The 24,383-nt window shown below is 38.5% G+C and overlaps 2 protein-coding genes across 6 annotated transcripts; both read left to right on the forward strand.

The window, feature by feature from the left end:
• The first annotated feature begins 3 nt into the window (after positions 1 to 3).
• Positions 4 to 14,455, forward strand: LOC134096045 (uncharacterized). Of its 4 annotated transcripts, XM_062549792.1 has the most exons (21): positions 5 to 133; positions 1,825 to 1,981; positions 3,157 to 3,282; positions 3,515 to 3,862; positions 4,401 to 4,745; positions 5,083 to 5,172; positions 5,493 to 5,588; positions 7,165 to 7,251; positions 7,651 to 7,725; positions 8,588 to 8,713; positions 8,862 to 8,912; positions 9,143 to 9,256; positions 9,865 to 9,960; positions 10,796 to 10,888; positions 11,673 to 11,771; positions 12,242 to 12,334; positions 12,443 to 12,550; positions 12,651 to 12,666; positions 12,841 to 12,880; positions 13,008 to 13,076; positions 13,572 to 13,710. In XM_062549792.1, exons 3-21 carry the CDS (start codon positions 3,234 to 3,236, stop codon positions 13,578 to 13,580), a joined length of 2,004 nt encoding a protein of 667 aa, XP_062405776.1. In that variant the 5' UTR covers positions 5 to 133; positions 1,825 to 1,981; positions 3,157 to 3,233; the 3' UTR covers positions 13,581 to 13,710. The 4 variants fall into 4 exon arrangements, with proteins under 4 accessions (XP_062405775.1, XP_062405777.1, XP_062405776.1 ...); XM_062549791.1 differs by having other exon boundaries at positions 4 to 133; positions 13,008 to 13,705; XM_062549793.1 differs by lacking the exons at positions 12,841 to 12,880; positions 13,008 to 13,076 and having other exon boundaries at positions 4 to 133; positions 13,572 to 13,678.
• A 385-nt stretch (positions 14,456 to 14,840) lies between these two features.
• On the forward strand, positions 14,841 to 24,318 carry LOC134095982 (uncharacterized). 2 transcript variants are annotated; one of them, XM_062549713.1, is made up of 19 exons: positions 14,841 to 15,074; positions 15,213 to 15,241; positions 15,442 to 15,786; positions 16,057 to 16,407; positions 16,660 to 16,749; positions 17,692 to 17,787; positions 18,233 to 18,325; positions 18,441 to 18,515; positions 18,661 to 18,777; positions 19,265 to 19,318; positions 19,451 to 19,549; positions 19,972 to 20,064; positions 20,784 to 20,876; positions 20,981 to 21,079; positions 21,204 to 21,296; positions 21,748 to 21,846; positions 21,953 to 21,971; positions 22,112 to 22,148; positions 22,259 to 24,318. In XM_062549713.1, exons 1-19 carry the CDS (start codon positions 15,034 to 15,036, stop codon positions 22,301 to 22,303), a joined length of 1,968 nt encoding a protein of 655 aa, XP_062405697.1. In that variant the 5' UTR covers positions 14,841 to 15,033; the 3' UTR covers positions 22,304 to 24,318. The 2 variants fall into 2 exon arrangements, with proteins under 2 accessions (XP_062405697.1, XP_062405696.1); XM_062549712.1 differs by having other exon boundaries at positions 22,112 to 22,157; positions 22,259 to 24,317.
• The last annotated feature ends 65 nt before the right edge of the window (positions 24,319 to 24,383 follow it).

A 24,383-nucleotide genomic window follows, 5' to 3' on the forward strand; every position in this document is an offset into this window, starting at 1 on the left:
TCCTGACTAGGCTTGTCTCAAACTTTCCTCAACGAGTCTTCTCTCTCTCTCTCCCCATGAAAAATAGAGCCTGAGACACAAGTTGACGCTTATCAGAGGACAGAGGGCAACAAGCTGGAGCAGATAACAAGGTGTAAGTAGGCCTAGGCCAGAGTGAGGATTTTAAGTGTTCAAGTTGACTATAAAGAGGGAAATAAAATCATCTTTTGGAAATTGATCTTAATGCCTTAAAAAAGAGAGGAAATAGCCAACCTTCAATAGGCTAACTGAAATAAAACCATACCAATCAGGTATGGTGAAGGGTAGAGGCTTTGTGATGATGAGGGTCTATTTTAATTCCAAAGGCCAAGGGGACTTTATCAGGATGCATAGTGTCCTGGATCCGTGAAATAACTGGTATTTAGAAAATGAAATAAAAAAAATAAGGAAACCATTTATTTATAGTAGGCCTAGCCTACATTACTCATTCACAAAGAAAATTATGTCCATAAAGGTCGGATATTTCCTCATTTTTTTTTTTTAAGGCATTAAGATCAATTTCCAAAAGATGAATTTATATTCCTCTTTATAGACAACTTTAGCATGTGTTCCAATAGAGGGGGCTGTAAATGAATATATAGCAAGTAAGAGGATTTTGAGTCATCTGCATATCTCACTCACCACACAAGCAGGTAGTCCATATATGCCTCCTTTAGCTGAATTTATGAAAGAATAACACTTTCCGTGTCCACTGTAACTGCATTTAGTTGCAGTATACCTATTGCCATTTTTATGGTTATGGTTATGGTAGTAGATGAAGTGGTGGTAGTAAATCTGTCACCACCATTAGTGTTTTTCATGAAAAAGTGTATATGCTATACTGTATCTCTCTATGACTTCTGCTGTCCGTAAATGCACTGGTGGGTGAGGAGTAAGACTTTATAATAGTTGATTCTGAAATGAACCGTCCAGGAGCCATGAAGACTTTTCAGGATGGGCGTGATGTGTTCATGCTTGCGCACCCTCCTCAAGTTATAGGTTGAGAGAGTCTAGTGGCTGAGGGAAATTGGCTGCGGTGTGACATGAGGGAGTGTCAACATGAACATTTATACAGGTGCTGGTCATATAATTAGAATATCATGAAAAAGTTGATTAATTTCAGTAATTCCGTTCAAAAAGTGAATAAATTATACATTCATTCCACAAAGATTGATATATTTCAAGTGGTTATTGCTTTTAATTGATGATTATAACTAATGAAAACCCCACATTCAGTATCTCAGAAAATCAAAATATTGTGCAAAGGTTCAATACAGACACCTGTTGCCACACTCTAATACTCAAAACACTTGCAAAGGCCTTTAAATGGTCTCTCAGTCTCGTACGGTATGCTACACAATCATGGGGAAGACTGCTGACTTGACAGTTGTCCAAAAGACGACCATTGATACCTTGCAAAAGGAGGGAAGGACACTAAAGGTCATTGCAACAGAGGCAGGCTGTTCACAGAGCTCTGTGTCCAAGCACATTAATAGAGGTGAAGGGAAGGGAAAGATGTGGTATAAAACCGTGTACGTAATAGGGATAACCACACGGAGAGGATTGTGAAACAAACCCATTCGAAAATGTGGGGGAGATTCACAAAGATTGGACAGCAGCTGGAGTCAGTGCTTCAAGAACCACAGACATATGCGAGACATGGGTTTCAGCTGTTGAATTCCTCCACTCTTGAACACGAGACAGCGTCAGAAGCGTCTCGCCTGGCCTAAGACAGAAAGGACTACTGAGTGTCCAAAGTTGTGTTCTCTGATGAAAGTCAATTTTGCTTTTCCTTTGGAAATCAAGGTCCCAGAGTCTGGAGGAAGAGAGGAGAGGCACAGAATCCTTTGCCGGTTGCCGGTTCGATCCCCGACCAGTCCACCACAGCTGAAGTGCCCTTGAGCAACCCCTAACCCCTCACTGCTCCCCGAGCGCCGGTTGGGCAGGCAGCTCACTGCTCTGGGTTAGTGTGTGATTCACCTTACTGTGTGTGTGCTGTGTGTGTTCACTAATTCTGTTAAATTGGGTTAAATGCAGAACAACGAATTTCCCTCACGGGATCAAAAAAGTATGTATTCTATATATTTCTATTCAGACCCAACAATGCAGAAGAGTTGCAGGCCACTATTAGAGTAACCTGGACTCTCATACCACGTGAGCACCACAGTCTGATCGACATGCCACACTGCATTGCTGCAGCAATTCAGGCAAAAGGAGCCCCAACTACTGAGTGCTGTGCATGCTCATACTTTCCATGTTCGTACTTTTCAGTTGGCCAACATTTCTAAAAAATACTTTTAAGTAATATTCAAATTTTCTGAGATACTGAATTTGTGATTTTCATTAGTTGGCAGTAATAATCATCAAAACTAAAATAAAGAAACAGTTCAAATATATCATAATGAATGAATATAATAAAAGTTTCACTTTTTGAATGGAATGACTGGAAATGGAAATCAACTTTTTAGTGATATTCTAATTGTATGACCAGCACCTGTATCTCCCAGGATTATGGTATTGGCAGAGCCTTATATCAATGTCCCAGTCTACATATTAAGTAGAAGTATTAGGGGAGGTCCTTGCCAAACTTGATTTTCCTGTACAGTACCTTACCTGTCCACTCATGAGGAAGTTGGGCGATTGGAGCTGCTGAGGGTGAAAATATTTAGACGCCAAGTTATGGTAAGTTAGGAATAGCGTCTGTCTCGTGTCAACTAAGTATTTTTGTTTCTGAATTATATTCAAATTGTTTGTCTTTGTGATTTGTGATTTTATTTCACAAATCAAACCTAAAGGCAGTAATTCATGAGAAGTTTGCTACAAATATAGCAGCTTTTCAATGACCAGATCAATGGTATATACATTCAATATACTACTCAATTGTTTTTCATCTAGGTCAGATAGAAAGTCAGTTAATTGTAAGACTAGACTAATTCTGTTATCCCTAATGAAAACCTTGCTAGGCTATGTCTACATTTGCAAGTCAGTCACACAGACTGAAGGATGTAGAACAATAGCTTAAAACTGTTACAAATGATAGTGACGCTTATGATATGAAAATGTACACTACCTATGTAACACATTACATAACAAATTTTGATGTGATAAGTAGGAAGGTATTTTATTCTCCTGTTTCAGGTTTGGTGCACGTATTATTGTGCTGATGATTATGAGACGGCGCTGTCTCCTTAAACACCTGAATACTGGCCAGAAGAATGGATGTCTCTGTGGGCTTTCTAGTGGTTTTGGTTAAAGTAATACAAGGTGAAAAATCATTGTATGTATGTACATATGTATGTACTGTATGTATGTATGTATGTATGTATGTATGTATGTATGTATGCATGCATGCATGAATAAACGTGTATATGTAATGTCAAGTAGTGTATGTCTGTCTGCCTGAAATATGCAAATATATGTAAATCAACATGTCTGACATCTGCTGGATAACAGTGCTGTAAGTTAATTATGTTTTATGTCCTTATGATCCTATTAGGCTTCCAAATCCAGAATCTTTCCTCTGGTCCTCTGACGGCCCAGCTGGGAGGTTCTGTTCTGCTGCCCTGTTCTGTGGAGACCCCCTTACCTCTGGAGGAGCTGGAGGTGGAGTGGAGAAGAACAGACTCAGATGTGCTGGTGCACCTGTTCCAGGAGGGAGAAGAGAGACCAGAGTCACAGGATTATGCCTACAGGGGAAGAGCCCACTTCCTCACTGTGGAAATTTCACAAGGAGACTACTCCTTACTTCTGAGCAATATATCACGAGGGGATGTTGGAATTTACAGTTGCAAAGTTTACACTGCCAATGAGGCACACCAAATCACAATTGATCTTAAAGGTGTTGGTGAGTACTTGTGAAATCTATGTGTTTTTGTCATCCTGAACCAATTTGGTTTCTCCTAAAGAGCTGGACACTACCAACAGGAAGTGAGTGGTCAGAGGTTTTCAAAGTCAATGAGAAGCCCACTTGTAATTGCCAGTATCAGAGGGCCACATGATATGTGCAGCAAAGCAGAAGTGATGTGATACTTCTGTTGTGAATACATTCTTTTGTGTATTTGGACAGAACTGAAAAAGTAGTTGTTAAATGTTTGGTCTTCCTCTGTTCTTTTTCGCTTATGATTGGCCATGCTTGCTCACATGTGCATGTGCACTGATTTGAGCTACAATGTATGTAGTATACACACTACATTTTAATATATGACATGCCAATAAGTATTGTAAACGGATTTTTTATCATTTACCCAATTAAAACGCATTTACACATTGTACATCCCTGACTTGCTGCTAATGTAATGACTTAATGTAGATAATTGAATGTGCCCCCTGCCAGCTGTTGATGATGTAATGTGTTATGAATGATGTTCCCTTTCATATGGCAGAATACTTGGTAGTGACTGGAACAGGTGCTGTTGCAGCTGCTGTGGGTGAAGAGGTTGTCCTGAACTGCACTGTGGACTCCCACATCCCACCTGAGGAAATGGAGGAGGTCGCCTGGAAGAGGACAGACAACGAGATGGTAGTGCTTCGTTACCAGCATGGCGAGGTCCTCGTCTCTTCAGATGTACAGTATCGAGGCAGAGCTGAGTTGTTCTCCACAGAAATTTCCAAAGGCAACTTCTCCCTAAGAATGAAGAGTGTCAGGACTGAAGACAAAGGGGAGTACATCTGTGAAGCCCATAGCGGGAGTCTGTCAGCCAACACAACTGTTGTACTGCACGATTTGGGTAAGACACAGGACACACATATCAACTCAACTTGATAATTTAAATTTTTTGATAAAGTTCAAATGTAAAAGTTTCTAACTGACTTTTGTATTGAAGATGAATTTAAGACGTTTGATCTTCAGCACCTACTTGCCACAAACTTTTCAAGTTTTAGATCTATCTAAATATAAACAGCCTATGATACTATATATTGAACATGAATGATTAATACTGAATACTATTCATATTTAGTCAATAACAAGACTAAAACCAAATTCTGTATTTTCTGTTATTAATGTTAGTTACCATGAGCAAATGAATTGTGTTACTTTTCACAATAAACATCTTTGATTCACAGGTCTCTCCTTTCTGCATTATCTTGTCTTGATGTGCTGTGTTGCATCCTTTGTGATGAGCTGTGTAGCTGTTGTCCATTTCATGACCAGAGGTTTGTTTGCACTGTCACTGACATTTAGGAATGTACCGGTATAGTTTTTGCTGTCTTCATCAAATGCAGGAATTACTATGAGAAGAATTGTCATGCTAAGCGTATATTTGACATTTTTGTGACAGATTTCATAGAGAATGTATCAGCAATGCGATCCCTAATGCCTCATGTTACAATGAACTTTACTTTGAATGATAGAGATATTAGAATCTTTCAATCTTTTGATCTTTCGAAAACCACTAAAACAATAATGATGAGCGCATTTGTGTTGCAAAGACTGGGTTCATGGCAGTTGATACATGCTAATATTGTTCTCATAGGCAGAGATGATAATGTCTTGCCAGTGCATTCCTTACTGGTTTTCAGTCCAAACGTGCTGTTATTCAGTGGATTCATCTTGTGGGGATCAGCTGGAGGTAAGTTTAAAAAATATATATATATATATATATTATATATATATATATATATATATATATATATACAGGAGAGGTGTTTAAATTCCTTAAATAATTTCCCACTGTGGCCAATCAACAACCAAGCCTAACATCACACAACATGACAAAGGATACAACAACAGTGGACTGCTGGCGGCATTCACAAATATGCTGCATGCGGTACCCTGTATCCGTAAAAAGTACTGTAAAAGATACTTCTTTTACAGTAGCCTACAGCATGTGATGGCAGTATCCTGAATTCAAAGAATCAAAGCAACAACGCAAAAATCACCAAAAAAACAGGCATTGAGCTATTGGCTTTACTTTTCAGCAGCCTCGGATAACTCTTTTACTGCTCCTTTAGTAACCATTCTCAAAAACACAATATCCAACAGAAGGTTGGAAAAAAAAAAGCTTCTAATATCTCTACTAGTACATGATTGCCAGCCATGTTCATTTGCTTCTGCTAGCAGTTTAACCTCTTCCTCTCAAAGGCTTTCTCCATCTCCATTTTCTTTTTTGCTGCTTTAATGCAATTGTTTATCCACATGTAAAGTACAAACTTCACTTACTTCATGTTACATTGCATTTTTTTTGTTATTATAAGGCAACAGAAAAGAGACAGATTGAGACAAAAACTAGAGAGGCCATGACAGACAAGAAGAAATGTTCAAAGCAAATTGTTTTCTCAATAATGCAGACAATGCTCTCACACTCAGAATGCACCATGTCTGTCTCAGTCACAGTACCTTGCCAATGACTTCCGGCATCCATCAGAAGTTTCCAATAGGCTACTGTACTAGGCCCCATCTTCCTGTATTGCAGGACTGTATTGTATTATTATTTTATTATTATTATTCGCTCTAGCACAAAAGAAATTCAACTGTTCGTGGTGTCCTACTGTTCGTGTCCTTGACAAAATGCAAAACTACACTATACAAATGAATAGGCTACACAAAACAACCTCCCAATAGAAATGAAACAACCCCCCCCCCCCCCCCCCCCTCCAATAGGGAGTGCAGCTGTCAATGCAGGCACACACTACTGCAATGTCAGGTTCACTGATCACACAGTAACTCGAGCACTTCAGACAGCTAAACGATGTCACAAACACAATCCACACATAGCTATAAGTTGTCATATTTTAAACACCTGATACAATGCCCATATATTCAGGAACCATTGTGCTCCACCACTACTCAGGCCACGAAGAAGGTAGGGATTACCTGGGTAGTCAGAAGGGCAAACACATACACAGAGACTACCAGCTGTAACAGTGCCATGAAGTGTACCCCTATTTTAACTTTCTATTTTAAGTTTTCTAGATACAAATTGCACTCATTGCACTCAATTCCCTGTGCATTTTCTAAAGCCAAAAAAAAATAAGACTGTCTGTGATATCTCTAATCATGCTGTTTACTATTACACTGCCCCTCTACAAGATGACCAAATGTTATTTTGCCGTGTTATAGAATGTCATAATGATAAAATAATGTCAAAACATTGATGATGATGATGATGATGATGATGATGATGATTGTATTTCTGATTTCCATAGGGTTATTTAGTGAGGCAGCTGCCTGCTCAGTGGTCAATCTAACACGGATCCCCTTGTTGCTTGCGATTACTCCATATGTCGGCGCAGGTATGAATTATATTCTACAGTCTCATGGTCATACTGTACCAGAAATTATTATACATGGGTAAATTGGAAAACAATTCACCTGAAAGATGCCTAAAGATATTGGCCAATCAGAGTGGAGCCGATCATGCATTTTCAATCTCAAAATAAAAACTCAGCACAAAATCTGTCTATTTTTTTATATAGGGTGTTCAGAGCATGCTCAAACACCACAGAGAAATGAGCAGGGTATCCCTTCAATAAAAACAACCCTGCAGATTTAACAAAAACATTGTGGGGAATGTTTATAAAATAATTGAAAACAATGGCATGGTTCATTTAACTATTATGGTTTTGAAGGCTGATCAAACATATTGTATAAGCATCTTGTACACAATAGTATGTTCCCTGTTCCCTTCACAGGTTCTTTCCAAAAACTGATCGGAGGTGTGAGTGTCACTGTTGAACACACACTTATTGCTGTGGTTGTATACTCAGGTAGGTTTTTCAGCTAATAGAGCAACCAACTGAAACTATTGTTGTTCTTGCTTGCACAATGTTATGATGTTATGGATTTGTTTTTGTTGGATTCCATTCAATAAATCAAATAGTTTGACAATCTATAGCATAACTATAGTTTGACTAACGGTTGTGAACTAACGGTTGTGGCTTAAAGGCATCTCATGCAAATTTTTACCTTAATGCAACTTGTAATAAAAATAAGTTCTAATACGGAGCAGCCTTGCAACTTGCTCTCCCCTGATCGATTGATTTGGGGGCGGTGATAGTGTTGTGGTTAAAAAGAAGGACTATAGCGTTGTTGGTCCAATTTCCTCCTTCCACCATTATGCCCTTGAACAAGGCACTTAACCCCAAATTGCCCCAGGGACACTGTAATGACAATGTGATCCCTTGCAATATAGTTGACATAAGTCACTTTGACTGCTTATAATAATGTAATCTCAAATTGACTTAGCTATTGTGCAATAGCCTACCATTGAAATCATTTAATATTACTTTGTTAGCCGACATGGCTCTACAATGATGATCTTTACCAGTTTGTAAACAAATCCACATGTGCTGTTTCGAGGGGGAATGGTGGAATCCATGAGTGGTAACATCTGCTAAAATACAAATGCTCTGCACCTAGAGGGAGCCTTCTCTGCTTGCGAACTTCAGTGATTCATTCTGCAAAGTTACTTGAATGCAATAAGCTGGTACATTGTTGCAGGCATTATCCTCTTACATTATTTGTGATTTTTGCATTCCGTACAATACAACAGTTTTTTCATTAGATTGGAGACCAGATATTTCTATGCTTTGATTATTGATTGATTTGATGCCTATACTTTTTACATAGATGCCTTCAATCAGAGGTTACAATGGATCTCTCTGGGGATTTTTGATTCAAGCCACATCATAAAAATAAGAGTGCATGCCTATTTTGGATCAATCATTTTGTTCAGTTTCTGTGGACTCTGTGCAGGTATGCTTCATATTGTGATTGATTATAGGCTAATATTGGTAAATTATTGGTAAATTGGTGATAGATATTGGTATTACCCAAGTTGTGTTGTTTTCAACACATTTAAGCGTGTACAGGTGTACAAACCATAATCATAATATCTCCGTAGAAATAGAAGCCACATATCAGTTACCATGCATGCTTCCCAGGACTGAACCAGGTATGTTGTTTGTGCTATGTAGGAAATAATATTCAACATTCATTTAATATAACAGTGCTAAAAGTTTGATAAAGTATCATGGAAATGTATATTATGGAGGAAAACTTGAAAACTTAATAATGATAAATAATCATTATTTTCCTTGCAATTTAAAGGGACTGATTTGAGTAACAAGATCTTTATTTAGCAAACTTTAGACTAACATTTTAATGTTTTCCGATGTTGTCCAGTGCCTAACTCTAAAATGGAACCATCAAAACCAATCTGGACATTTATACTTCTGGAGATAAGCAGCTGTTCTCAGATGTTGTTTCTCGCTCTTAAAACTGGAGCATTCTCCCATGGTAGGTGTGCTATTTATCAAGAAATCCTATAGTGTTCTGTTTAGGTAGCCAGTGAGCTCACAGACCTTTTTGTGCGACCAATATTTTATTTCTCTGCAAGTTCCCTGGATCACACACCCACATCTGGAATAGGTTCGTTGACTTAGGAGTTCCAGCAGGGGCATGTCTAGCAGTGAAGTTAAACTTAAATTGGTGTATTAAACTCTTACCAAATCGTTTCAGAAGTGTAGCAATCTCGTAAGGTTTTAATTGCAGTTGTTTACTCAATTCCAAAGAAATACATGTCCACACTGGATTAGTGATTGTATTTGCGCACCCGTGTTTTAGGGACAAGGAAATGGATTTCAATGGCCTCTTGGCCAGACAGACCTGCAGAGAAAATACCAAATTTGCCAAAGCTTCATATGGGTTTTCCCGAGCTACTGTTTGGCAGTTTCATAACCGACATTATGTGACAAACTACTTCAAACATCAGTAGTGCTCAATTTAAAGTAAATGTGTTTAATTGGCACTAAAATAGTTTATTTTAGTTGAACATTAGGACACAACAAAAGACAGCTAATTGGTACTGAGCAAGAGCTAACCAGATTGTTCTTTTTCATCTTCAGTGTTTAGGAATTCATTAATATGTATCGCTGTGATTTCAACAATCAGTATTGTACTAATCTATAGACTGGTAAGGAAGAAGCTGCAACATCGGGGACGTAAGTATAATGGAAATATGATGACATGTACTATAATCTTTAATCCATGTTGTATGTATGCACTAATGCACAGCAGACCACGACGTGCCAGAGGAGGGGTCTTGCTTCGCCCTGAGGGAACTTATATCTGGGACGATGTTCCATACATTATCACGTTTGTTATACAGCTACTTGCCAAAAAAAGTCATTGTGGTAAACCAGAAGCACAAAAGCTGTTGCCACTGTTAGCGGTAATAATACGTTTCAGCAGTAATTATGTATTAAATATAATATATTTCCCCGTAAATGGCTGGGAAATCCCATTCGAGTCAATGGAGCATTCTAAAATTGTGAAGAGCCTTATAATAATTGCAGAAAATAAATAAATACTTATTTCCCTGCTGTATTAACATGGAAGTGTATTGAAACAAATGCATTGGATTAATTGTTCACTGATGATTGTTGCATCTTGGTTTTAATTGAACCAATGCCGGCTCTTTCCAAGTGAAAATATAGACCACAGAAAAATCTAAAAATAGAGTTCTCCTTTAATACCATACATATGGACCTAAATGAACATTGTGATGGACCTCATGGACATTTAAAATGTTTTGAGCTCTGATCATATAACATATTCAGTTAATGGTTTGAAGAAATGTATAACTGTCCCAACGTTTAAGTATAACAGTTATTTTATTATTTTAGTATGATGTATCATGAAATATTAAAAAACATTCAAAAGTGTTTTTATTAAAAGTTGACTGTATCAGTCTTAGTGTAGTGGTTGGGGGTGTGAGTATTATCTTTCTTATTGTACAAGGAGAGAGCTGTAATTATGTTATTATTTTATTTACAGGATTATGCTGGGCAGCAACCATGGCTGCTTTGATTCCAGCACGTTTTATCATAACCATTTATTTTGTTAGTCATGTCCTGGATGGAACTGAAGGTATGGATTTGTTTGTTTGCAATATAAAAAAGCAACAATTTGTTAATAACTATAGTGCAGAGCCTGTTTTAGCAATTTGTGATGACAATTTACTGAATTGTTTACTAAAACTCTATTACTCAAAAAAGTAGACTGGAGAAAGCCTATCTGTGCTTCTTTTTTTAGATATCTTTTGCATTTCTAAACGTCAAACTTGGCACTGTGCATATGTGTCCGTGGCAAGTTGCCATGTTTGAAATCATTCGGACAAAAGGTTTGACAGATATGGTGCATGCACACGTACAGACATTCCTGCAATTTATAGATAGATAATATCAATAATTAATGGAGGGTGCTGCTATATATTTCAGGTCATTCATCACCAGTCCTGCTGGGACAACAGATGTATAACTCTGGTGCAATTTTCTTGTCCATTAATGTGCATTATCCCAATTGAACAAAACGGAAATACATATAACTCATAATAAGGCCTAAAATGTATCATCCCATGATGGGTAATTAATCCTTAGTCTCATCAAATTGTCATGCATGTGTATCTGTGATATAAAATGTTGGTGTGTCTTGAGCAATCAAGTCATGTGCGACCCTAATCCACTTCACTGCGTTGTGGCATCCTGTGTTGGTGGTGCATTACCTTTCTCATGTTTAGGTCTCTGCCTCGTGCTGTTTTCCATTATAGTGTGATTTGATTTGCACTAGCAATGTGTTCATTACAAGTTAATGGATATATGTCAGATGTCATAATTAATGCTGAATTGCTTATCTTGTTTTGGTCTGATTCCAGCCATTTCACCTGGAGAAGGTGCAGGGCTTCTTTGTGCTTTTACTCTATTAAAGATGTTAGCAAATCTCTCCTTGTCAAAGCATCCAGATAGCACACCTGGTGAGTCTATTATTAGTCTGCAAGTCCGAATTATGCAAAGCCTTAACAAGGCTACTTCAACTTTTTTTTAAAATTATTGACGTTAAAGTAAACATCTTAGCAGTGATCTAGCTCTTAATTACATTGCTTCGATGCTAATGTTCTTTGAAAATTATTTGCAGGCCCACTACAATAATGTTTTTCACTTACTGTACACCAACATAATAATAATAATAATAATAGGGTTGCAAAGAGGGACCGTTCTAGTTGAAATGTGTTTACATTTGTACATGTTTACACTACCTACTGGAAGAAATGCAACATTGTGTTTACCATGGCACCATGAATAGTATATTGACTCCATTAATGCCAGATACCAAAACAAGTCTGAATTTAAATAATTTATGGAGGCTGATGTACTTGGTCATTGCAAGTGGGTGGGTGTCCATTGACTTACAATCTGTTTGACTCATAATGTTTTTTAATTACAGATATACCACAAACCATTGTATATATGTTTGGAGCTACTATTCTAAGTATTTTAAATTCAATTGGTTTGACAACAAAATTGCTCCTGACCTCAGGTAAATGATAGGTCTGAATTATCACTGTCTTAGTATTGCAATTTTTTACTAGTCCATTATACATGCCATTTAATCTTACAATAATATGCTCCATGTTTCTACTTTCAGTGGCAAGCAGAAGTGCCAATCAAAAAGTACCTGATCTTCGACTCCTCACCTTTCCATCAGAATGTCTCTTTGTGTTTGGGTGTTTTATGCTGCAGATACGTGATTGCTGTAAGTGCTCAATGAGTATAGGTTGATAAAGGACATGTACTGTATTTATCATTGCTAATGGACCTGTGTTTGTCTCCCTTACTCCCACCATGTATCACAGGGACTTACGAAACCCGGTAAATCCTCTCATTAGCTATGCATGTAGTTAACCATTTTAAATTAAAAATCATTGCTGATTGATTGATCGATTGGTTGATCGATTGATTGATTGATTGATTGATTGATTGATTGATTGATTGATTGATTGATTGATTGGTTGGTTTGTTTCTCCATGCCCCTCCCTCAATCAGAACACAGAACAACTCAGAAATGCATGGAGACCTCATACAGGTTGGTTTCAGTATAGACCGGAAGACAGGTTGGGTTCATTAAAGATTGAAAGACAATTCATGTACTGTATACAGTACACTAATATAATAGGTCTTAAAGCTCAGGGATGTCTGGTTTCTCATTTTAGGACACATCTGTCAATCACGGGACAGAAGCTATCACGTTAACTAATTTGCACACTTCAGACCCTTCTGAGGTAATCCTAGTACACATACAGGCCTGAGATATATTTTCCCATGGTTTCATCATCAAGGTCCATAGGGTGTCAATTATACAAAAATGTGTACTATTCTCAAATACTGTAAATACAATAACTACTTTCAATGTCTAATCATCTATCTAAATTAACCTAATTCCAATTATTCACTTCACAGTAGATGACATGTTCTTTTAATAGTGTGGTATCTGCCCCACCTGAAGGTCTAAATGGAAAGGGAGGATGAGAGTATTGTTGCAAATTTGCAATCTCACCAATGTAGCTTTTGAAGACAGTTATAATGTGGTTTTGCACTCTCAGATCGACTCAAATATGTTGGACACTTTTGGTATAGAAAAGGCTCTATTGTCTCCTTGAGCTCACTGATAGATGGACAAGTGATGAAGCATCTAATGGACACATTTTTGTTTTGTGTATTACTTACACTTTTAACAAATCATCCCCTTAATTGACAGCAAATCTGTATGTTTATAGGTGATCTGAGGATCACAATGAAGAGGCGAATCAACCAAATGTTCACCTGCAAATCTGCAAGGATTTATAATGTGATCCAGACCACCAGCAAATTTACAGAAGGTTCCTCATTATTCTTTGAAAAGACAAAAGATGTTGCTATTCAGTTCCATCACAAAAAGGAGAACTGGACTGACAGAACTGGACAAACAGAACAGAAGTTTGCAGAGTTAACATCAGATCTAAAGGGATATTCTACCATTTGGGGAATTACACTCATTGTCCAGCTCCTCACGAACAGTTGACTGAATGAACGTGGTGCTATAATGGCTTTTCTTTTCCTTTGCTATCTGGTTGGAGAGGAGACAGTAGCACCAAGAGAGAGTTTATCAGCATATACTGTAGGACCACTTTCTCTAGCATGACGGCTGAAGAGTGCCACTTCAACCTCCATTGGTCAAGGGAGGTGTTATTGCTGTCTGCGGATTTATGCATTGCGGTCTCTGCATCAGGTTTACACCCTGAGGTCCTAGATCCTCTATCAAAGAGCTGACACAGTACATCAATACATGCTGTGTTACCAGTAGCCTTATGAGTCATGTCACATTGTTGCCTGTCAGAGAGATGATCCCTTGAACGAATGTTAAAGACATCTGATGTCCATTAAAGACATGGGTATTGACACCATACATTATGCCCATCAACAGAATATGTGTGTGACTGTCCCTTCTGCATTCATTTTGTATTATACCATAGACGGTATGCAGTCTATGTATTATATGGTATTGTGGTCTGCGTGTATTGCCTTATATGTTCTGTCTCTGTCCTGCCTAATTTTAATTTTGCCTATGCATGCTTTGTGACTTTTGCCTGAATACTATAAATAAATGGTACTACTTACTAAAGGTGACCTCTCTGAACATTCTTCGTTTAGAATATTCTATGACCTCAGAAGCTACAAAGCAAATGTGGGTGTGGTTTGTACTTCGATGAGAGAATGCCTGAGAATACAAAATGTTTTATTTAGAGATTTGATGAACAAGAACATCAGTTGGCAGAACTTTTGTCTGAACTTAATGTAAGAAAACTATTGCATAGTTGCCATGATATAGTGAGATAAGTGTATATATATACAGTTTCTGCTTTAGATTGAAACAACAGGGGAAATGAAACTGATCTTTAGCCAGAGACAGTGGTGTAAACATCATCAACATGGGGAATTTCTTAACCAGTTTGTCCAGTTTGCAAAAGCTGTTAAAATACAGGAATCATTGCTAGTCATGTGTGGGCATGAATCGGCCACTGTCTGGAAATCAGATGAGAGGTTTGATGCTAGAATTACCTTAAAAGGAACGGATCGCTTGAAACAGTTAAAGAGGGGTTACCACACAAGTATGAGGTCTGATCATTTAACAAATGTGCTTCTGTGATATTCCGTCAAGCAAGACTTTCAGCTACAGAACAGACATCATTGGAAAACTGAATGACTACCTTTATCAGACTATTCCCATACTGTGCAGCACTGTGAGTAGTACAAGTTCTTTTTGGATCATATTTCTTATGCTCCTTGTGCTATAGGATCTGGTGAAGTTGCATGGAATCTGCATGTTTGGAGAATTTGCACGACTTTTAATTTACTTTGTGATATTCATTTTTTGTTAGAGAGTTAGTTCTAGCTGCAGCAGTTCATGGTGAGTCACATCAAACTAAACATTTCTTTTCTGAATAATGTACTGCATATACTGTAATGATTCATGTTTCATGATTTCATAAGTGAGAATCGCAAGTGTGTTTCTGGAGACAGTGAATGCATGAATGCTCTAATATGGAGTTGTAGATCCTGATGTATCACTCATATCAATTAATCATTACATAATATTATGTTGTTAAGGGATTAGACTGCATGGCGCCTCTGGTCCTCTGACGGCCCAGCTGGGAGGTTCTGTTCTGCTGCCCTGTTCTGTGGAGACCCCCTTACCTCTGGAGGAGCTGGAGGTGGAGTGGAGAAGAACAGACTCAGATGTGCTGGTGCACCTGTTCCAGGAGGGAGAAGAGAGACCAGAGTCACAGGACTATGCCTACAGGGGAAGAGCCCACTTCTTTACTGACAAGATAGCACAAGGAGACTACTCTCTTCTTCTCCAAAACATCACGTCCAGCGACAAGGGTCTTTATAGATGTGTGGTTTATTCAGCTCTGGACTCCAGAGAAATTTCATGTGAAATTAAAAATGTGGGTGAGTATTTGCTTGCTTGTATTTCTTTTCCAATCCGAAACTCATATACTGTAGGCTCAAGTGTTGCAGGAGTCAATGTACCATTTCAATGTACCATTGTGGTTGTTATTGTTGATGATGTTTTGCCAATGACTGTAAATGTAATTTCCACATGTACAGAAAATCTGTAATATAAAATTCAACCTCCCGGCACAGGTAATAACGATAGCAATGCTTTTATGAAAAATATCTGTTTTCACTGTCACTGTACCTTTTGTTTCTCTTTGTCAGATTATTTAGTGGTATATGGAGTCCACCATGCTGGTTTTGTCTATGTGGGTGAGGAAGTTGTCCTGCCCTGCTCCGTGGACTCCCACATCCCACCTGAGAAACTGGAGGAGGTCGCATGGAAGAGGACAGACAATGAGATCTTAGTGCTTCTCTATCAACATGGTGTGGTCTTAAATGACTCCTCACATGAGAGATATAAAGGCAGAGCTGAGTTCTTCTTATCAGAAATCGCCAAAGGCAATTTCTCATTGAGACTGAAAGATGTCAGGACAGAAGACAAAGGAGAGTTCATCTGTGTAGCCCACAGTGGGAATATTTTTGCAAACACCACTGTTGTAGTGCCAAGTCTAGGTGAGTATAGGTGACTAATTTGGGAAGGATTCTCATTTCAATCAGAGACCTTATCGAGAAATTCAGTGTAAACTTTTGCCCCTAAAATAAATCCAGATAAACCCTTTGAAAAATATTCCTCACAAGTATAACTGACTTTTGTCAACCAAATGTAACAAAAACAACCACGCTTTGGGGTTAATTAGATATCTGTGTACACATGATATGTGTACACAGATATTTAATTAACCCCGATATCTATATTTAATACAGGTCTCTCCACTTTGCACCAGTTGATTGTGGTTCTTTGCATTTTTGCTTTTGGACTCAGCATGGCATCTTTGATTCATTTTATAAAGACAGGTAAGGTTTGTATCGCCGTTATGAGTGTTACCTTGACATGTTTAAAGGAGAATTCCAGCTATTTCTTTTTTTCCTTTTTTTACATCTCTTTGTCGATGTCACAGTGTACAGCACCAAGGCAGCTACAGTGCTACACTTTGGGAGGATCTTTAAAATCATTTTTGCTTTAATTTTACCTTTGACTCCTGTCCTATTTCAGAAAAAATCATGTAGATTTTGTGAATATGTACATGAACACTATATTGCCAAATGTATTAGGTCACTTGCCTTGACTCGCATATGAATTTAACTGACATCCCATTCTTAATCCATAGGGTGTAATACGTTGATCCACCATTTGCAGCTATGTAACAGCTTCAACTCTTCTGGGAAGGCTTTCCACAATGTTTAGGAGTGTGTTTATGGGATTTTTGACCATTCTTCCAGAAGCGTATTTGTCTGGTCAGACACTGATGTTGGACAAGGAGACTGGCTCTCAGTCTGCACTCTCATTCATCCCAAAGGTGTTCTATTGGGTGGAGGGCAGGACTGTGTAGGCAAGTCAATATCATCCACACCAAACTCTGTCATCCATGTCTTTGTGGACCTTGCTTTGTGCACTGGTGCACAGTCATGTTGGAACAAGAAGTGGAACTTGTCTGGCCCGCACAACCCAGTCCTGACCTCAACCCAATAGAACACCTTTGGGATGAATTAGAGCAGAGACTGAGAGCCAGGCTCCTCAACTTACATCAGTGTCTGACCTCACAAATGCGCTTCTGGAAGAACGGTCGAAAATTCCCATGAACTCGTCACATGTCACTTAAATTCATATGCGAGTCAAGGCATAGGTCAAGGCAAGGTGACCCAATATTTTGGCAATATAGTGCGTGTGTGTGTGTGTGTGTGTGTGTGTGTGTGTAATCTGCATAGCATGTTAAACATATTTTTGTCTTTTCTTAGGGATAAATGGAGGTGCCATGCGAGTGCATTTTTTCCTAATTGTCAGTCCAAACATTGCCCTTTTTGTTGCATTCATTCTGTGGGGATTCACTGAAGGTAGGTTATTATATGGATAATGTATGGGACGCTGGCCATGATCGGGAAAAGAACAGTGTGAACTGGTAAACAATGGTTCCATGCTGTCCATGTGGGGCTACATGTCCACCTAGTTTCGTGCTCTCCAGTCTTTGAGTCTCCCGGGAATCCTTGACAGAAATTTGCTCCGCACAACTTTGTTGTTTTTTTTTGTTTGTTTGTTTTTTTAAACTGCCGCTGCGTGGTGGTCATAATGACTAACAATAGATGTTATATTATTATTAACTTTGTCTGTGAAAAAGGCTCACACAATGAACAAAATGAAAAATATTTATCACAGTGTGCTGTTGCCTATATGCGTGGTTGTCGACATCCATAATCTAAGACATTTATTTGAAAAGCAAGCCCTGTATGTGACTCTGTGGTGTATAAACGTGGCCTACCCTTGTTTATTTCTACGCCCCAGGTTTTCTTGATGAAGCTTCTATTTGCTCGTCAGTTAATCTCGCACGGATCCTCTTCTTGTTATTGACCACTCCATATCTGGACAAGTTCCCAAGTAAACTAGTATTTTATCCATGTCCATTTTGACTGACCAATACATATTTTCTTATTTCTTGTCATGACTTATATATGTACTGTATAGTAATTGACACCTGTGTCTATGTCTACAGAATGTTTACTGAGCACAATTAAGATTTCAGGCATCTTGATACAATTTTCAGCAATCACAATTGCTTTTTATTCAGGTAGGCTATGTTTAAAGGACTTTTATTGGTTTCGGTTTAAGACTAAACATCAGTTTAAGATTAATCCATGTCTTGATAATTTTAGGATGTTAATGAGGTTCATGTTTAGACCCTGACTTCTGGCACAACATCTCTTCTCATTCAGTTGCATTCAGGAACAGGAGAAATATCAACTTATTACCAAAGGACTCCACTGCAATGAGGGAACTGACCACTTTTTTTGTCCTGATGCTCGTCTCATGTGCTTGTGGAATAATTGCTGGTAAGACATCAAACCTTTAACTTCTGATGGTCTCTTTTTCTAAAACAGAGTGGCATCGAACAAAATCATGGCAAGATTGTGAGGATACTGATACCCTTAAAGGGGAAATTCGGTGTTGAATGGGTTTTTAGATATGTTTAGTATGACCATAAACTAGAGTCATGGACAGTTTTTTCAATTCCTCCATAGCGCTATTAGCGCTAGCAACTGGGCATGTCTCATACTGCACATACTGTAAATCACTTACAGTATTTTAACCCATCTACAAGGCTAACAAGAGCTCCACACTTTGTTGACAGTTTAACATATTTAACATATCTAAAACCCATTTACCCATTTACCCATTACCCCTTTAATTAATTACTTTTGTAGACTTCAGGCAAGTAAATGGTATGCCCTTCTTCGGACTGTGATTATACAGTATGTGAATTTATTACAGTGGAAAACTGTGAGTTGATTCTATTGGTATGAACTTTTAACTTCACAGCCACTACACAAGCTATCTGCCCATCTCTGTGTTGCATTGATGGTTCAAAATCAAGTAAGTGTTCTAATCTAATCTAATATATTTTTCTTTGATTGGTCTTTATCAATGTCACAACTACAGCAATGCCATTTTACTTCCCAACATGGTTGAGGTAACTTTTTATTTGTGTTACATCTGCCTTCTCAGACACAAGACCCAAGGAAAAATGGTCATTTATATTTATGGAGATCTGCATCATGTTTCAGTCATTTTTCACTTCCATTAAAGCAAGATCAATGGGAATAGGTACGGTCACATTTTTGAGTTTGTTAGTTGCAGAATCTATAATATAGGCTACTGTGTATGGTTTTGCTGCCCTGCAAGATACGATTGAAGTCAGAACATACTGTATATCACATCAACTAGAAGAGCATTTAGAAAGTATCTCCTTCGGGGCCAAATGCAATGTTCTGGAATATGGTGGGGGGAATTTGCCCAGTGCCCACTCCAGAATGTACTAGGTTATTCATATTCCAATGTTAGAACTTGATCATGGAAATCAGGTCAGTCATTTTCTGTACTCCTGACAGACCGATGAACAAACAGTGCAATATCTAGTCATGGTTAAGTGAGATAATGGCAGAATTAGTCCATGTGGTTGATTTAGTCTATTTGTTCTCTATTGCTTCTTGATATTCCTCGTTCAATATATTGTTCTCCATTTGCAGCTTTCCACGTGGTGTTTTTCGTATTCTGTGCACTACTTCAACCTATATCGCTGGTACTGATACGCATCTTGAGGAAGAGGTTGCGTTTTGGATGTAAGTGTAGAATTCCCTGTATGAAATTATTTTCATGACATTATCCAAAACTTGAACTGGACTTCATGTCTTTCCCTTTTGTTAGTGTTTGAGGGTTGCTTTAGGCTCTTATTCAAGATCTTCTTTTTTAAATCTTTTTTTTTTTAAAAGGTTATTTTTTAGGCTTTTTATGCCTTTAATTGGACAGGACAGTAGAGAGAATGACAGGAAGCGAGTGGGAGAGAGAGCTGGGGTCGGATCCGGAAAGGACCACGGGGCGGGAATCGAACCCGAGTCGCCGGCGTGCGGTGAAGGTGCCCCAGCCAGTTGTGCCACGGCTGGGGCCTTACATTTTTTTAAAATCTTTTTTGTATCTTTCTTTGTAAAATAATTGCACAACACACAGAAACTTTCCTTTGCACTGACTTATATTCTTTGGAAGTGCCAGTGAAAACATAGATTGTCATCCTGAGTGACATTTCAGTGGAAACATCATTTTGGGGACATTACTGTGTACTTTAGGCATGCTTTTCTCACAGTTCCTCTGAAGCATTGGGTTTGGGATGAGAGAGATGCCTGTTATGCGTCGGATTCAGAGACTCCTGCACACTGTTTCTCTTTCAAATGTTTACAAACTTCATTTCAGCCTTTCAAACTTCATAAGTGCTTTTTTTTCTACTGATATGTTACGCTAAATTGCATCTGTGTAACTGCAGTAATAATCCCTTTTGTCTTCCCAGATTTGTGTTGGACAGTCACCATGGCCGTATTGGTCCCAGCATATATCGTTTCATCTCTATACCATATAAGTCAAGTTCGGGATATTTTTGGAAGTAAGATCTTATTTAACACAGTTGCTATTGTTCTACGAAGTTACATCATAGCAACTATAACCATAGTGCCCATCCTGTATGTTAAACTTATTAATTGATTTCAGCGATATTTCCCAATGAGTATGCTGGAATTATGGCTGTGACAGCACTCCTCAAACTCCTTAGTGCTGTTTCTCTATTTGAGCATCCTAGCAACTTACAAGGTATACACACTTATTGTTTTTTAGTATTTGTGAAGACATTCGTAACTCTGCCAAACAAATACAGTAGGCAGAATTACTGATGACAGAGGGTGTATTTGTAAGTCACGATTTTGTTGGATTGCAGGAATGCCACAGCTGATTGTGTATGGATTTGGCTCTGCGGGTCTGTGTCTCGTGAATTCCATCACCTTGATGACAGAGCTATTATTAAAAGCAAGTATGTGTACACATCATGTGTTTGTCTATGTTGCCAGTCAATCCTATACCAAAGAATGCTTTTTGAAAACTGCATTAAAGGGACAGTGCACCAATTAGCATTACAGTAAGCTTTGCATCTTTAGAAAACCAGTCATGTTTTTGAATGGTCGTGCATCATTCCCTCAGTTTGCCTTGAGATGGGAGGAATAAGGATTTCAATGTTGGACTTCCTGCTTTCAATGATGTAAAAATCATCATTTTACATCATTGAAAGCAGGAAGTCCTATTCATGGGTTTAATTGAAATCCGTATTTCTCCCATCTCAAGGCAAACTGAGGGAATGATGCATGACCATTCAAAAACATGACTGGTTTCCTAAAGATACAAAGCTTAATGCTAATCGGTGAAGTGTGCCTTTAAGAAGTGTCTAATGTGAACACAAATGTTTTCCTTTTTTGTGACTGTTTCAGGAAATGGAAAAAGATCAATATCAGACCTAAGATTGGTGATTCTGCCATTTGACAGCATCTCTGTTTCTGGTTGGTTCTTCCTGCTGATCTACAATTACTGTAAGTCCCAGCATGCATTACTACATTACTATTGAGCTCATTTATATAAATTATTGTATACAGTCCCTGCTCTTTTAAATAACTGTTTAACTTCCCTACAACATAGGGACATGCAACAGAGGCAGGTATGCTTGAAACATCCTCTGTATTTATTTATGTATATATGTATGTATGTATGTTTGTACTGTATGTGTATGTATTTATTTATGCACATTTATTTATGCATTTATGATCTGGGACTGATTTTATGCACTGTTCCACTTAGGGGAGTGGATTGTTCTGAGATCCTCAATGAAAGACAGGTACAAGAGGTTTGTAGCATTTAAGCCTGCACACTAGGTTCTCAATTTCATGAGTCACTCATAAAGTTATTATAAATAATGAAGTTGACAGTGAATCCTTTTCTGTGTAGGACATAAGTCCAATTGAGGAAGAAGAAACTTTGTCTCCTTGCTAATGGATCATGCTCAAGCAAGTACTGATAGAGGCATATCATAAGCCACTTTCACACTGCACAGCAAGCCAGCAAGTTGCCATCTTTTTTGCGGCTGGTCCCCGAGCTTTCATAGGCTGGGTGAACCCTGTCTGAACTTTTGGCGAATTTGGATTTCGCCCCGCAGCTCAGGCTGGAAACCTGCACATCTATCTCCTCTGTTCCCTGCCAGAACCTTTGGCTCCAATCAGAAACTATATCCAAAAGACGCACCGGATCATTGGTCTGATTGGTTGAAGGACTATCCAAGTGTACGGAGTCATTTGAACGATGCCCATTGATCACACCTCTTGTGCAGCAGAAACAAAGCTTGAAAAGATTAAAAGATTGAGCTTGGTATGGTGATAGCCAGACAAGAGCTTTCACACTGGAGGCGGCATATTGGCGGCATAAAATCTTCCTCCTCTGGGGGTACGTTTATCGCCGGCTCCACTGCAGTGTGAATGCAAGCCGTCAATGTGACGGCTTTTCTGTGAGATGGGCAGAGCTGTCGATGATGCGAGTTGTGTGACCCATAATTTAAAATTAGCAAACAGCTGAGCACAGCTGTCGGATCACTGACTCGGCATGTAAACAAAGTGATGAAGAAGCGTCTTCAACACCGAGCTATGTAACGTCGCTCAACATTTTGCTGATCCTTGACTTACTGCCTGATTGTGCCTGTTGAGACGTCCTCGACCATGGCAACCTTGACAGGGGCAACAAAGAGGTGGACATTCCCATCTGCATTCCTCCTCTGGACAATTGCACTCATTGATGCACTTACTCTTACTACGCTCTACATAAAAAAAAAAAAAAGAATTGTTTCTAGAATTGCTTACGAGACTTATATGACATTATTAGACGTATATTATCACATTCTATTTTTATTTGCATTTTACACAACGTCCCAACTTTTTCTGCATTGGAGTTTTAGTATTTTATGTGCCAACACACTTAAAAACAAGGATGTGTAATGTGTGTGGAAAAGGAAGAATGCAGGCTTTGGTCTCAACAAGAACTGCTGATAGTCCCCTTGGACATTTTCCATTTTCAAGTCTACCTCCAGGATCACCACTGATCACACCTCCCTCACTTGGCATCTGAACTTTCAAAACTATGAGGGGCAGTTAGCTCTATGGCTTGAAAGACAACAGGTGTATGACTCTGAGCCGCTGAACTACAATGCAGATGCTTTATCAAGGTGCATCATGCTGCATTGTCGGCATGGTAAAGAAGAGTCTGGCTATTCCTGTTGTAGGCTAGCCATCTTTTCAGCTGTTTCATCCAAGCACATTTACTGTCCAGACCCATGAGCGAACATCGACAGTCATCCAGAACAGCGAGTGAATCCCAAGCAATAAGCTTCTACAGGCATCAAACAAACCGCTACCAGAGCAGTGAGCCCCAACGAGCTCCACCAACAGTCTTGAGTAGGCTAGCATGTAATGATCCCCTTGCAGACAGAGAGCAAAGAAAGGATGAGTCTTGGACTGAGACGAGGAATTATGTTTCTTAAATACAAGAAATACAAAATATAAGAAATACAAGACAGTGGTCAAAATCCTAAAATGATGTTAAATTGCGCTCAATAGTGTCTTGGAGTAATAAGCTAGCTAAGGATGCCAGATGCCATTGCAAAGCGAAGAGTTTCTGTGTATTTTATGTATAGAAACATTCTCTGTTGCATTGGCAGCATATGTAGTTATACAATCAACCCCTCAGAGTTTAAGTGTTATTTTCATACAATATGATCTTGTTTTGTGTATCTTAATAACCATGATAAACGCATTTTAGGTCCTTGTTTGTTAGTCAGTTGCCTACATGTAATGGCAATGATATAGTATAAACATTTATGGTTCATATTTTCCATTTACTCCTGTGAGATCACATTATGATCATGATTTTTTTTTGACGAAATTCAGTTATAAACAAGGTAAAAAAAATAGAAACAACATTTCTGCTCATTATTGATGCTTATTTCTTAAAACTTAATCAGAATAGGTGCAAGTGCTTGAAATGTAATGATGTTGTAACTTTGTGTGGGAATAGCAGGTGCAGAAAG

Source organism: Sardina pilchardus, chromosome 11 (assembly GCF_963854185.1).
Source record: "Sardina pilchardus chromosome 11, fSarPil1.1, whole genome shotgun sequence".
NCBI classification, from domain to species: domain Eukaryota; kingdom Metazoa; phylum Chordata; class Actinopteri; order Clupeiformes; family Clupeidae; genus Sardina; species Sardina pilchardus.